Source organism: Aotus nancymaae, unplaced genomic scaffold (genome assembly GCF_030222135.1).
Source record: "Aotus nancymaae isolate 86718 unplaced genomic scaffold, 86718_ANA_hifiasm-v0.15.2.pri h1tg000008l, whole genome shotgun sequence".
Lineage (NCBI taxonomy): Eukaryota > Metazoa > Chordata > Mammalia > Primates > Aotidae > Aotus > Aotus nancymaae.
In genome coordinates, this window is record NW_026988419.1 from 14,342,804 (window position 1) to 14,357,169 (window position 14,366).

General features: G+C 59.4%; 3 protein-coding genes across 4 annotated transcripts in view; 2 read left to right on the top strand and 1 right to left on the bottom strand.

Moving 5' to 3' along the window:
- OBSL1 (obscurin like cytoskeletal adaptor 1) overlaps positions 1–2,357 on the top strand; it is a 21,670-nt gene extending 19,313 nt beyond the window's left edge. Inside the window, exons 17-20 of the mRNA XM_012445990.3 lie at positions 71–227; positions 395–556; positions 874–978; positions 1,292–2,357. Coding sequence (XP_012301413.3) covers positions 71–227; positions 395–556; positions 874–978; positions 1,292–1,569 — 702 coding nt within the window. The 3' untranslated portion in view covers positions 1,570–2,357. The remainder of the gene's footprint in view (positions 1–70; positions 228–394; positions 557–873; positions 979–1,291) is intronic.
- On the bottom strand, positions 2,265–9,175 carry TMEM198 (transmembrane protein 198). Of its 2 annotated transcripts, none has more exons than XM_012445992.2 (5): positions 8,826–9,175; positions 8,310–8,514; positions 5,007–5,582; positions 3,718–3,920; positions 2,265–3,365 (listed from the first exon to the last, which is right to left on the bottom strand). In XM_012445992.2, exons 2-5 carry the CDS (start codon positions 8,473–8,475, stop codon positions 3,228–3,230), a joined length of 1,083 nt encoding a protein of 360 aa, XP_012301415.1. In that variant the 5' UTR covers positions 8,476–8,514; positions 8,826–9,175; the 3' UTR covers positions 2,265–3,227. The 2 variants fall into 2 exon arrangements, with proteins under 2 accessions (XP_012301415.1, XP_012301417.1); XM_012445994.2 differs by having other exon boundaries at positions 8,310–8,479; positions 8,826–9,057.
- A 218-nt stretch (positions 9,176–9,393) lies between these two features.
- On the top strand, positions 9,394–14,236 carry CHPF (chondroitin polymerizing factor). Its single transcript, XM_012445986.3, has 4 exons — positions 9,394–9,978; positions 11,012–11,585; positions 12,069–12,248; positions 12,570–14,236. The coding sequence occupies exons 1-4, from the start codon at positions 9,665–9,667 to the stop codon at positions 13,827–13,829; spliced, it is 2,328 nt and encodes a 775-aa protein (XP_012301409.1). The 5' UTR covers positions 9,394–9,664; the 3' UTR covers positions 13,830–14,236.
- The last annotated feature ends 130 nt before the right edge of the window (positions 14,237–14,366 follow it).

The window sequence follows — 14,366 nt, forward strand, 5'->3', positions numbered from 1 at the left end:
CATCAACAGAGGGTGCCGCCGCCCGCGCCCAGCCGTGCTCTCCCCGACCCTCTGCAACTCCCGCCCCTAGGACGGGCGCGCGCTCACTCCAAGCCCGCGGCTCCGGCTCCAAGCCCTTGGCACTCGCCGCCTTCTCCAGCTGCGGCGCTGCGGCCCCTCGGACGCCGGGACCTACAGCTGCGTGGTGGGGACGGCCCGCGCCGGGCCGGTCCGCCTGACCGTGCGCGGTGGGTATGGGGTGATGCGGGGGCTGGGCACTGCTTTGGGAGCGAGACCTGCGGAGCGATCTTCCCGCGACCCTGCTGACCGCGCGTGCTTCTAAAAAGGGGGCGTGGGGGCGTGGCCAGCACCTGCCCTCCGCCCCGCCCCGCTCACGCCCCGGGCTCCGCCCCAGACCGCACTGTGGCTGTGCTGTCCGAGCTGCGGTCGGTGAGCGCCCGCGAAGGCGACGGCGCTACGTTCGAGTGCACCGTGTCGGAGGCAGAGACCACGGGGCGCTGGGAACTCGGAGGCCGCCAGCTGAGACCCGGAGCCCGCGTCCGCATCCGACAAGAAGGTCTGGCCGCCTGACTACCCTCTCGGGCCCCTCGCTGCCCCGCCCAGGCTCGGACAGACCCCGCCCCGCGGGACAAGCCCCACCTCCGGCTCGGACGGGCCCCGCCTCAAGGCCCCAGAGCCGTGTCCCCGGTCTCTCCCCCGCCCCCAGCCCCGAGTCCCGGACCGCTCCTCTCCCCGCTCTGCACCCCGGTTCCGCCCACCTTAGCGTACACTGACGGCGTCCGAACCGACCCAGGGGCCTACTGCGGCCCCACCCTCGTCCCCAGCGCTCCTCCGAGGTGACTCCGGCCTCGCTAGCGACCCCGTCACCCCTAGGGAAGAAACACATTCTGGTGCTGAGCGAGCTGCGCGCTGAGGACGCCGGTGAAGTCCGCTTCCAGGCGGGGTCCGCCCAGTCCTTGGCTCTACTGGAAGTGGAGGGTAAGCACCAGGGGCGGGAGCGACGGGGAAAGAACATCCTCTCCTCTCCTGCTAGGGGACTGACGGACCGGGGGTGGCCCCGGGAACGCTGCCTTCCTCTTCCCCTTCCCCCGAAGGGCTCTCCTGGGCCGGGTCACAGAGGGCACCGCGTTTCCCTGGGAAGAGGAGACTTTGGATTTGAGGTGCAAGGGAACGGACCGGTGGCATGGAGAGCTAAGGCCATGCGTGGAGGCTGCGGGGAGGGAAGATACGTCTCTTCTCCTGGGGGCCATGTGTGTCCCTATTAACTTAAGCCCCCGCCCCCTACCCTCAGTATTGCCTCTACAGATGTGCCGCCGCCCCCCTCGCGAGAAGACCATTCTGGTGGGCCGCCGGGCCGTGCTGGAAGTGACTGTGTCCCGCTCGGGGGGCCACGTGTGCTGGTTGCGGGAGGGGGCCGAGCTGTGCCCGGGAGATAAGTATGAGATGCGCAGCCACGGCCCCACCCACAGCCTGGTCATCCATGACGTTCGACCTGAGGACCAGGGCACCTACTGCTGCCAGGCCGGCCAGGACAGTGCCCACACACGGCTGCTGGTAGAGGGTGAGTAAAGCCGACTGGGCAGAGGCAGGAGGGCGAGGGCACCTGGGAGGCGATGGGCTAAGCCACACCTATGGGAGGCTTTCTAGGACTTGGGGTGGCGGCGGGTCCTGGAATGTGTTGGAGGTGGGGTTGGGGGAGGGGAGGGATAGAGCACACCCAGGGCTGGAAAGCCCTGGAACCGCTTGACTCAGATCAGCTGCTCCTGGTCAGCTGTTCCCACCTTTCTACACCCCTTCCTGCCAGGTTTCTCTCTCTTGTCACTGGACCATGTTTCTCTCTCTTGAACAGCCCCATTTCTACCAGTTTCTCTCCTCTGTACCTCCCCAACACTGCCTGCCTCCAGCCTGTCCCTCCTCTCTCCTGCCCATCTCAGTGAGTTCCATGTCAGCCTTGGCAGAGGCCTCTTTCTTTCCTCTTACACATGTCTCACACGAAGAGACATCCCACCTTCGATCCCAAATCCCAGCATTCCCTCCAGATGCTGAGCTGTGCCCCACCCCTAGCTGACCCCCACCTTCCAAGACAGCCCTGACAGAGACCCAGAAAGGGTAGGGCAGAGCCTGTGGGCCCAGCTCTTCCTGTGCTGGTGTCTAGGCTCTGCTGGGGGAGAGAAAGGTGGTACCCACTCTCTCCCCAGCCCCACGTGGAGTCATTCCTCTGCAGGTAACTAGGAGGACCGAACCAGGCCAGGCAGGTGCCCTTGGACAGCTTGGAAGGCGTGTGCCCTTACCCTGGGCAGGGGTAGAGAGACAGGGAAACCAGAGGTGTCAGGAAACAATAAAAGTGCTAAAGCTCATTCCCTTGCCTCTCTGAGTGATGTGGGAGGGCAGACCTTGCCTGTCACCCCTCTGCAGTGAATGACACTGGGGACTGAGGGCTGTAGTGCTTGTACCTGGCCCATGAAAGTGCCAGCCACCAAAGACCACCATTCCTGGCAGAGGCCACGCAGTTTGGCACATTTATAAAAGATGTAAAACAGAGTGGGATGGGGGAGACAGAAGCATGAGGTGTCCAGGTTGGCATGACAGACACCAGACATGCACCGTGCATTTAAGCCCCTCCCCAACTCCCTTCCCAACCCAGCCCGGCCCAGAGCAGCACTCCCCACCCCCATCTCCTGCCACTGCCCTCAGGCTGGTGGCTTTGCAGAGGCCAGGGGACCAGGGTAAGGGGTGCTACAGTTTGCCCCATAGACAAGGACAAGAACCCTTAGATGAGTCTGGCTGGGAGGCAGGGCGATGGGGAGGAAGGCAGCCCCTCCACGGAGACATGCAAGAGGTGGCCCATGGGACCCTGGCAGGGGGGAGGAGGTGGGGCCGTGCCTGGAGAAACCCTACCAGTCAGAAATCTAAGGCAAGGGTCCCAGTGTCCCCTCCAAGCCTGCCCCCCCACACATACACACACACGGGCAACACACTTACAACCCTGAGCACACCCCAATGGGGTTCACACCCCGAGTTCCTCAGGAGCCCCTTGGGAGCTTGGGAGGGGCCTTTCCGCTTAGGCCAAGCCTCGCCTGAGACAATCCTCCCTTCTAGTGACCAGGCCAGCCCTCTCCAGGCTGGGGAGAGGGACAGCCAAAGCCAGAGGGCTGGGTGGCAGCCTGGCAGGCCTCCCCGAGCTGGCAGAGCTGGTGACTGCAGAGTCTAGACAGGCAGAGATATGGCTATACCCGCACTGGGGGGCCTGAGCAGGCTGTCAGAGGTCCCCGGGACCCATACTCATAGTCCGCATCTGTGGGTGAGGCCATGAAGGAGCTCAGGGAGCTCCCGGTCTGCCGGTCTCGGAAGCTCTGGATATAGCTCTGTGGGGGAGCAAACGTAGGTGTGAGAGTCCCACCGCAGAATCCTGCCCTAAAAGCCACCTCTTCCTGAATCCCCACAAGCCTGACACCCCTACAGACTGCCACAGACTCAGAGTCCACAGCCCTGAGACCCCACCACATACCATATCCCACTTAAAACCCATACTCAGGGTACAGTCCCCCCAATCCCCCCACCAGCTGGACCTGCCAAGCCCCTGGTGCATGGGCTCTGACACACAGAGAATAGGCCTTCTAGATAGCAACCAGCCCATGAAGAAAGCCCAGTACTGTTTGGATAGAGTTTCCACACTTTTTTCTCCCCATTCTGGCTGGATGGGCTCAGGGGGCTCACCGGGGAGAGGACGTCTCCATTGAAGCGTTTGATGGGCACTGGCCTGCGCCGATAAGCAGGGTCTGGGGGCCCAGGCCTGGGAGGAGCCCGGGGACCTCTGGGGGGAGCCCGAGGAGGTCTCTTTTTCCGCCTTTTCTCCTTGCGATCTTCCTGCTGCCGAATCCGCATCAGTTGCACGCGTCGGCGCTGCCGGCTGATGACCACTGTGGTGGGATGGGCAGAGAAGGAGCTCAGAAGAGTGTGCGCCTTATTTCCCCTGAGCCCTCCCTCTCTCTTCCCACCTAGGGCTGCAGGCTTCCAGATTCCTCTTGTCCATAAACCCTTACTCCCACCCTGTCACGTCCTTTCCTGGTCTCTTACTTCTTGGAGGGGACTTCCCGCTGTTGCTCTGTTCTTCCATAGGTCTTTATGGAAGATTCCTAGGTTTCCAGTTACCCCCTTCCCGGCTGTCATCGCTCTCCCAATCCTCAGCCATAGGTGACTCACCTAGGCCACCCACCATCATCTTTCCACCGGACAGCCACAGCTGCTTCCTAACTGGTTTCCCCTACGCTTGCTCCCTCCAGCGCTTTCTACACTCGGCAGCAGAATGAGCATCCCAAAAGCAAAATACAATTCTGTCCTCCCATACTTTAAACACTCCAGTGGCATCTCATTGCCCTTCTAATAAAATGTAGAGTGTTTCTTAGGGCCCAGAGGCTCCACACAATCACCCTGGCTCCCACACCTCCCTCCCATACTCCAGCCCTACTTCCTCAAACAAGCTGGCTCATTCCTTCTCAGTGCCCTCGCCCTTGCTGTTCCCCCTTCTCTAACTCTTTGCGTGGCTGGCTCCCTAGCCTTCAAGTGTCTGCTTACATATCACCTCCTCCAAGCAGCCTTCCCTGACCACCCTAATTCTAATGGCTTCCATAGGTCGTCTTTCACATTGCCCTGCATATCTCTGTCATGTCACTCTACACAACTGGAATTATCTTGTTTGTTTGCATCTCTGCTACCTGTCTCCTGCCCACCCCAAACATACACCCATAAGGACAGGGACCTTTTCTCTTATAGCTCTGCTCTATCCCTGGTGCCTGGAATGGGGATGGTGCAGAGCCAACGCTCCATATGTTTTTGCTGAATGAGTGATGGTACCCGGCTCTTATCCTTACAGATGCTGAACAAGTCAGCCCCCTACTGCCATCCAGGCCTTCTGCTGCTGTCCCACACTCCCCAGTTACTCGGCACCCCCATCCATCCCTGGCCACCCACTCCTCTCATGTTCACCTTGGCCTGTGCTCCCTTACCTTCTGTATGGGAGTCCCCCTCAGCTGTCACCCGCCACTGCACCAGAACGCCCATCAGGCTGAGCAGGGGCCAGAGTGCCAGCAGGGCCCAGCTTCGCCAGCAGAGCGGGGGCACAGGAGCGGCCCGGAGTCTCTCCACCACGTAGCGCCCCAGCAGTAACAGCTCAGCAAAGTAGTCAGCGGCAGTAGCGATGAGTGCAGCACCAGTCACGGCAGTGGCCAGGGTGGTGAGTGGGCGGGGCCAGCGCAGAGTGAGCAGGGCACAGAGCAGGCCGCCCCCCAGCAGCAGCCCCAGTGGACCCCACACGGAGCCTGGCTGGTAGTAGGGTGCAGAGCCCAGCAGGGCAGCAGCTGCGAGCAGCAGGCCGAGCAGCAGCCCCACCAGGAAGAGGCCCACGCTGCGCACCAGCATGGCCACCAGCCCACAGAGCAGCCCGATGCCCAGCGCGATGCCTGCGCTCGCCCCAGCACTCAGCTGTGTCTCTAGCACCCGCTCTCGGTAGCACAGGAGGAAGATGACCACTGAGCCAAACAGCAACCCAGTGAGGAAGAGCACTGCCTTGAAGCAGCGGTAACCTGGAGGGGAACAGGGGCTAGTGAGGGGCCAGGATGAGGTCACCAGGCTGGAGAGAGCAGGTCGGAGGGGTCAAGGACATGGGATCCCAAGGGAACCGGAGACAAAGACACTAAAATAAGAGATTTGCAGGTCACTGGGGTCATGAGGACATCAGTGATGGGGCCACTGAGGTCAGGGGAGGTTAGAGACAGATGGCTGTTGGCGGTCACTGGGAAAGCAAACATAATCACTGAGATCATGATTTGGGGTCTGTGAGGGGTGATGTATTTGAGGATCACAGGAGTTAGGATAAATCTTTGGAGTCAAGAGTGAATCTGTGCATTGGTGTCTTTGGGATCATAAGGGTCAGAGAGATAAATCATTGGGGTCCCAAGGGGATCAGCAAAAGAGTCATTGGGGTCTATGAGGAGGGATTGTTCAGAGAGAGAAAGTATTTGGAAATCATAAGAAACTTGAGAGGTGGGGTCACACAGGTTTAGAAAGATGAGGTCTTTGGGGGTCACAGGGCTTCAGAGGGTACCATTGAAAGGTTACAATGAGGACAGAGAAGCAGGGTTATTAGAGAGTTGTCCTGGGGAATTAAGGTATTTGTAGGTTAGGGAGATTGACAGAAATGGAATCATGGAGAATATAAAAGGATTTCCAGGGCTCGGTGGCTCACACCTGTAATCTCAGCACTTTGGGAGGCTGAGGCGTGTGGATCATGAGGTCAAGAGATCAAGACCATCCTGGCCAACATGGTGAAACCCTGTCTCTACTAAAAATACAAAAATTAGCTGGGTGTGGTGGCTCATGCTTATAGTCCCAGCTACTCAGGAGGCTGAGGCAGGAGAATCGCTTGAATCCAGGAGGCAGAGGTTGCAGTGAGCCGAGATTGCACCACTGCATTCCAGCCTGGTGACAGAGCAAGACTCCATCTCAAAAAATAAAATAAAATGAATAAATAAAAATTTTAAAAAAGGATTTCCAAGAGAGAGGAACACTGAGGCCAAAAACAAAGAATTCTTGGGACCACAGCATGGAGAAAGGTGACCAGATGATGAGGTTGTAGGAATTAGAGAGGAGTAACCAGGGATCAAAGCTAGGAGTAATAGAGGGGATCAGAGGTGTAGAAGGTAAGGACATAACGGGAGGTGAGGGGATGTGGAGGTCACTAAGGCTTACATGAGGTCACAGGGAATCAAAGAGAAGGAAATAGTATTTGTGGAGTTTCAGAAATAAGGTTATAGGGCCATTAAGCCCATTAGAGATACCTGAAAGGGTGGGGGAAGTGGAGATCCTGAACAGTTGGGAAGAGGGAAGTCAGAGATGGGGGTCAAGGAGTCAGGGAGACAGCCAAAGAGAAAGATAACAGAGAGGAGAGTCACTTCCAGGAGTAGGGGGAAATATGAGAGTCAAAGAGGCTCTGGGGTCAGAGAGAGGAGTAGGGCATGGACAAGAGCTCCGAGTCCATGAGCCTGGGAGTAGTGGCATCCAAGAGGGGTAGGATGTCAGCAAGCCCAGGAGAGGGAATATGAGGCTGCACTGAGCAACATGCAGAGGGAGTGGGTACAGATATGGAGGGGGTGAGGTGATATAGAATCCTTGGAGGCCCAGAATGTGTCCTGAACCCTTGAGGGGGCACTTCCTCCTGCCTACTTGTCAGTTGTTCAGCCCAGAGTTTGGGGGAGGAATGGGAGGGACCATCTGGCTCCCAACCCTGTCTACCCACCCATTGTAGGGGGAGGCTGCAGAACAAAAGTCTTGCATTACCTCTGCCCAGCCTGGAACCCCAGTCCTCAAGCCTCCTTTACCCACACTGGTCCCACTCACCTATAATTCTCCTCCTGGAGGCTTTCCTTGGGCCCCCAGCCCATAGAGCTCACTCTTCTCTCTGAAGTTCTGTAACTCTTGCTACAGAGTCACTGGCCACTTACTCCCATTATACTGGGCCACTAGCCCATATGGCACCTTTATGCATATTAGAAAAAGGTGTGCCTTTCTCTAGGCAAAGCAGCTTTGTACCAAGGCCCAGAGTTTGTCAGGTAGAGCATGAGCTGGATTCCAGCCCCCACTTGCCTACTCAGCTGAGCTCCCTTATTTAGTACCCATCCTGTATTCACAGCAGCTCTGATTACTGGAGCCTGCTTTGTAGGCTGGATGGATGTGTGTGACTACCATCCAGCCTGCCCTAATATGTATCCCAGGTATAAATGCTCCCTGGAGTCCAGGAGGCTCTGGCGTCAGAAAGCAATCCCTGGAGCATTTACACCTGGGATACATATTACACGAGACATTACATAAATCTCCTCCCTGTCAGACAATATCCCCTGTGGTTAGGGACCATGTGTAATGACCCTGCTAAGTGTTTTCAGTGCCTACCTAGCACAGTGACCCAAACACATCTTCACTACAATAGCTATTATTTATTGAAATTTATTAATTCTCATAACACTATATGAGACAAATATTGTTCTCATTGTTCAGATGAGACAACTGAGGCTCAGACCGATTAACGTGCCTAACACAAGTAGTAACTACAAAACTAAGTAAATTCAAACTCAAGTGTGCCTAATCCAAAAACCTGTGTTCTCTATAATCTAGAGCCTAGATAATCTATAAATTTGTGGGATGAAAGAAAAGAATTATTTATGATGGTAGAGGAATTCAGAGAAGACTTGGGGGGCCCAGAAAAAGAACTAGGGGAAACACTAGGAAGCCCAGGTGAGAGATGATGGGGATCTCACCGAAGAAGCAGTAGACGACTCCAAACAAACAGCACATGATGCAGACGAGGGCCGGCAGTGCCTGGTACCTGCGCTCCAGGGGCTGTTCACAAGGTGCACCCCAGAAGGCATCATCTGGCTCAGGGGGCAGCAGCTGGAACCGCAGTGTTGCCACAGTCCCCGGCATAGTGCTGGGAATAGAAGGGAGTCACCCTCCCAAGTTAACCTGACGAGGGAAAGTTGGGGTCACGGAGGCGTCCTGGGTCCCCACCAGGATGGGAGTGGGAGAAGGATTGGGAGAACTCAGCAAGGACAGTGGACAAAGGAGTGGTATCCACATTTGTGCAGCTCTGGAAGCATCTCTGGAGTGGGGAGCAAAGACAAAGGGAAACAAAAGTGCTTGGCTAGAGGAGGCTGGGATGAAGTTAAAAGAGGGACGAGGGTCAGAGGGGATGGTGGCAGGGTGCCGCCTGTGAGAAGGAGGCAGCCAAGAGGTTCGTCTGTGGGCAGCTCAATATGGGATTGTCCAAGATTTACCTGGGCTGGAGGCGACCTGAGCTTCTGAGTGAAAGAGGCTGTGCAGAGGCCCGAGGGGCCGGGGTTGCGGGGCGCCAGAGGCTCCAACTGACTGGGGTCCAGGGAAAGTCCGTCGTGCGGGGAAGGGGGCTGCTGGGCCGGAGAGACTGGTCTCGGCGCGGCAGCGGCGCCGCTCCACCTCCAACACCGGCTGGCGCTCCAGTCCCGCGGCGTCCCGGAACTCGGGCTGGGCCTGGGGAAAGGGAAAGAGCAGGAGCCGGGGCTCGGGCCGCCCCAGAACCGAGGCCCCATGCCCTGAGCCCGCCCGCGGCCTTTGGTGCTGATGGACAGCTCCGGCCTCTGCTCCTGACGTCACTCAGGGCGCACCATCCAGGCAGGGGCGGGCTGCTTCTGACGTCACCCGGGACGCACCAACCACGCCGCGGGAGTCAGGGGACTCCGCCCCCGGCGTCTCCCTCTCCTGCACTGAGGAGGGGGCACTTCCGGGGGTCCTTCCCCTTTAACGTCCCCCTTCTCCTCCCTCTCCGGTAGCCGGAGCCCGAGACCCCACCCCGGGGGCGGGGCCCTCGCAGTGACACGTCGGACAGCGGCGGCAGCGGCTGAGGCTTAGGCGCCGAGCACGGGGACCCCGCGCAGCCCAGAGCAGCTGCTGGAGGGGAATCGAGGCGTAGCCCCGGTGATTCGGCTCGGGCCGCTGGCTCTGCTCGGCGGGGAGGGAGCGGGCCCGCCCGCGGGGCCCGGGCCCTCCGGATCCGCCCCCTCCCCGGTTCCGCCCCCTCGGAGCCTCCTCTGGCTGCTCTGGGGCTTCGCCGGGGCCCGGGACCCGCGGTCCGGGCGCCATGCGGGCATCGCTGCTGCTGTCGGTGCTGCGGCCCGCAGGGCCCGTGGCCGTGGGCATCTCCCTGGGCTTCACGCTGAGCCTGCTCAGCGTCACCTGGGTGGAGGAACCCTGCGGCCCAGGCCCGCCCCAACCTGGAGACTCTGAGCTGCCGCCGCGCGGCAACACCAATGCGGCGCGCCGGCCCAACTCGGTGCAGCCCGGAGCGGAGCGCGAGAAGCCCGGGGCCGGCGCAGGCGCCGGGGAGAATTGGGAGCCGCGCGTCTTGCCCTACCACCCCGCACAGCCCGGCCAGGCCGCCAAAAAGGCCGTCAGGTAGTGATCGGCTGAGCCCGCTCCACCCCCTGGGCAGCGGCCGGGACGCGCGAGGGGGAAGCCTCCGGGCCCGGGTCGGGCTCCGGAAGGAAGGGGCTGGCCGGCCAGGAAGTCTTTGGGCCCCGATAACTTCCGATGGACCTGCCTTCCCGAGAGCCTTGGGGCCAGTCCGAGGCTTTCTCTGGGCCTGGGCTGAACTTGCTGGCCTGTGTTCTAAACCGGCCCTACCCGATGGCTCCCCAAAGATCCTCCTAGCTCCCTGGCAGGGCTACTGGGGTTAGATAAATGACTTGTATATAGGGTGAGGATATAGAGACAGGGAAAGAGAAAGGCAAGAACTAGGATTTACCTGGATCTCTGGTTCCTGAGTGGGTTACAAGGGCCACCTCAGGGTGAGATGTGGGAGGGAGGAATGTACCCATCCCATTACCCATTGATGTCTCTGCTGATGAGTGGAAATAATTTCTAAGTAGCATTGGGTTCAAATTCTGGTTCTGCAGTTTACCTTCTGCCTTACCAAAGGTAAGTTCCTGACGTCCCTGAGTCTAGTTTGCCCCTCCCCGCAAAGACACGCACTCACCCCTATGCCAAACGTTCCTTTATATCATTTATGTGAGGAATTTTTGGCATAATGGCATATTTATATAGAAATGAGTAGATACATGGTATGTCCAGCATTTGGCTGGGTGCTTTAAACAGATATTATCAGTCCCATTTTACAGATGGCTCAGCTTAGATAACATCCACAAGGACGTAACTACTAAGTGGTGAACCCCGGAATCAGACCCACAACATCTCTGCCCTATCTGGGTGGATATTGCCATCTCCCAAATGTAAAGCACTACCTGGGTAAGACCAATATTTCATTTAAATTCTCGTGACCCCTGGGAGAGAGCGTTTATCCTTATCCTATTCACAGGTGAGAAAACAGATGCAGAGAAGACGCAACCTGCCAGAGTCTGTGCTGATCACCCCCCACACCGCCTGCCCCGTTGTCTTTTTGATAACTTTGTGCTATCTCCTCCACTCTCAGGACTCGCTACATCAGCACGGAACTGGGCATCAGACAGAGGCTGCTAGTGGCGGTGCTGACCTCTCAGGCCACGCTGCCCACGCTAGGTGTGGCCGTGAACCGAACACTGGGTCACCGGCTGGAGCGTGTGGTGTTCCTGACGGGCGCACGGGGCCGCCGGGCCCCACCTGGCATGGCGGTGGTGACGCTGGGCGAGGAGCGGCCCATCGGGCACCTGCACCTGGCGCTGCGCCACCTGCTGGAGCAGCACGGCGACGACTTTGACTGGTTCTTCCTGGTGCCTGACACCACCTACACCGAGGCACACGGCCTGGCACGCCTAGCTGGCCATCTCAGCCTGGCCTCCGCCGCCCACCTGTACCTGGGCAGGCCCCAGGACTTCATCGGCGGAGAGCCCACCCCAGGCCGCTACTGCCACGGCGGCTTTGGGGTGCTGCTCTCGCGCATGCTGCTGCAGCAGCTGCGCCCCCACCTGGAAGGCTGCCGCAACGACATCGTCAGTGCACGCCCCGACGAGTGGCTGGGACGCTGCATTCTCGACGCCACCGGGGTGGGCTGCACTGGTGACCACGAGGTGGGATGATCAGCTACCCCACTGGTATCTCCTGTCTTGATCAAATCCTGCTGAGAGGCAAAGGGGTGGTGGAGATACAGTCCTGGTTTTCCGTGCCAATTCGGACATTTATTTTCTGTCCCTGTGACCCCGGATAAATTACTAAATGTCCTGGGCTTCAATATCTTCCTCTGTGCAATGGAAATAATTATTGCTTGGGGTTGTTACAAAGATTAGAGAAAACGAGGGAGCTCTGTGCATAATAGGCATTCGATGTTATTATTTTAGCCCTTGGACAGCTCTGAGACAGGACACATGCCCATTTCGCAGCTGAGCTAGCAGAGGCTTGCTGGAGGTCATGCAGACTCACAGCTGGTCAAGGTAGACTTAAACCCTCAGACTGCAAGGCCACAACAGGTCATAGGATGAGGAGCCGAGACGCTGACTGTGAGACAAGGGAAGGCAATGCCAGCCATCATGGACCCCTTCCCTTCCTCTCCCCAGGGGGTGCACTATAGCCACCTGGAGCTGAGCCCTGGGGAGCCAGTGCAGGAGGGAGACCCTCGTTTCCGAAGTGCCCTGACAGCCCACCCTGTGCGTGACCCTGTGCACATGTACCAGCTGCACAAGGCTTTCGCCCGAGCTGAACTGGAACGCACATACCAGGAGATCCAGGAGTTGCAGGTATGGTCTAGGCCCTGGGGGTGGCGGGTGAGGGGGACAGGATCTGAGAGGTCACAGAGATCCCAGAGACGTGAAAAGCTAGCACTAGAATCACAGAACAAACCTATTCCCAGCCCCTGCCTGTTTCTACATTCTCTGATGGGCCTCCAGGGCTCTTAGGCTGCCTGTGCTGGAGAAATGATAGGTATGGGTCCTGGGTGGGCAGAGGTTGGCTGGGGACTAGGGACCCATCCTGAGTGGCACCTGCTGCCTACCCATTCCCCAGCTGTGTGCTGGTGCCTGTGGTCTGTCCCTTGCTTATGGCCTGTTTCTCTGATCCAGTGGGAGATCCAGAATACCAGCCGTCTGGCCATTGATGGGGACCGGGCAGCTGCCTGGCCCGTGGGCATCCCAGCACCATCCCGCCCGGCCTCCCGCTTTGAGGTGCTGCGCTGGGACTACTTCACAGAGCAGCATGCTTTCTCCTGCGCCGATGGCTCACCCCGCTGCCCACTGCGTGGGGTGGACCAGGCTGATGTGGCCGATGTTCTGGGGGCTGCTCTGGAGGAGCTCAACCGCCGCTACCATCCAGCCTTACGGCTCCAGAAGCAGCAGCTGGTTAATGGCTACAGACGCTTTGATCCGGCCCGGGGTATGGAATACACGTTGGACTTGCAGCTGGAAGCACTGACCCCCCAGGGAGGTCGCCGGCCCCTCACTCGCCGAGTGCAGCTGCTCCGGCCGCTGAGCCGCGTGGAGATCTTGCCTGTGCCCTATGTCACCGAGGCCTCACGTCTCACTGTGCTGCTGCCTCTGGCTGCGGCTGAGCGTGACCTGGCCCCTGGCTTCCTGGAGGCCTTTGCCACTGCAGCACTGGAACCTGGTGATGCTGCGGCAGCCCTGACCCTGCTGCTACTGTATGAGCCGCGCCAGGCCCAGCGCGCAGCTCATGCAGATGTCTTCGCACCTGTCAAGGCCCACGTGGCAGAGCTGGAACGGCGTTTCCCTGGTGCCCGGGTGCCATGGCTCAGTGTGCAGACAGCCGCGCCCTCACCACTGCGCCTCATGGATCTCCTCTCCAAGAAGCACCCGCTGGACACACTGTTCCTGCTGGCCGGGCCAGACACGGTGCTCACGCCTGACTTCCTGAACCGCTGCCGCATGCATGCCATCTCCGGCTGGCAGGCCTTCTTTCCCATGCACTTCCAAGCCTTCCACCCAGCTGTGGCCCCATCGCAAGGGCCTGGGCCCCCAGAGCTGGGCCGCGACACTGGCCGCTTTGATCGCCAGGCAGCCAGCGAGGCCTGCTTCTACAACTCCGACTACGTGGCAGCCCGTGGGCGCCTGGCGGCAGCCTCAGAACAAGAAGAGGAGCTGGTGGAGAGCCTGGACGTGTACGAGCTGTTCCTGCACTTCTCCAGTCTGCATGTGCTGCGGGCGGTGGAGCCGGCGCTGCTGCAGCGCTACCGGGCCCAGACGTGCAGCGCGAGGCTCAGTGAGGACCTGTACCACCGCTGCCGCCAGAGCGTGCTTGAAGGCCTCGGCTCCCGAACCCAGCTGGCCATGCTGCTCTTCGAGCAGGAGCAGGGCAACAGCACCTGACCCCATCCTGTCCCCGTGAGCCACTCCTCCCTTAAAACCAGAGCCACCTGCCAGCCTCGCTGGGCAGGGCTGGCCGTTGCCTCAGACCCCAAGGTGGCCCACTGGTCCCCTCTCTGGCTTTGTGGGTCCCTGAGCTCTGGACAAGCACTCGGGGAGGTGCCCCCGGAGCCACCCCCTTCTTGTCCCAAACCCAGTCTCCCTGCCCTCTGACGCTGCTGATTTGGGCTGTGGCCTCCACCTATTTATGCAGTACAGTCTGCCTGACGCCAGCCCTGCCTCTGGGCCCTGGGGGCTGAGCTGTAGTTGAGTTGATGGGGAAGGGGGAGCTGAGGAGGGGGCATCTCCCAATTTCTCCCTTTTGGACCCTGCTGAAGCTCCCTGCCTTTAGTAAACTGGTCAAGTGTGGACTCGTGATTTGGAGGTTTTGAGGGTAGACGCGTGGGGGAGGGAGGGCTGGCTGAGCACGCAGGCTCCCCTGCCCCTGCTGGGGCCTGCCTTTCCTTTCACCCTGGACCAAGTCATGCATGTGCCCAGCCC

Coding starts and splice junctions, on each gene's coding strand:
- TMEM198 (XM_012445992.2), bottom strand. CDS start 8,475: ATGCCGGGGACTGTGGCAACACTGCGGTTCCAGCTGCTGCCCCCTGAG. Junction 3,921..5,006: donor GGGGGACTCCCATACAGAAG/GTAAGGGAGCAC, acceptor ATCCCACCACAG/TGGTCATCAGCCGGCAGCGC. Junction 3,366..3,717: donor ATGGAGACGTCCTCTCCCCG/GTGAGCCCCCTG, acceptor GCTCCCCCACAG/AGCTATATCCAGAGCTTCCG.
- CHPF (XM_012445986.3), top strand. CDS start 9,665: ATGCGGGCATCGCTGCTGCTGTCGGTGCTGCGGCCCGCAGGGCCCGTG. Junction 9,979..11,011: donor GCCGCCAAAAAGGCCGTCAG/GTAGTGATCGGC, acceptor CTCCACTCTCAG/GACTCGCTACATCAGCACGG. Junction 12,249..12,569: donor AGGAGATCCAGGAGTTGCAG/GTATGGTCTAGG, acceptor TCTCTGATCCAG/TGGGAGATCCAGAATACCAG.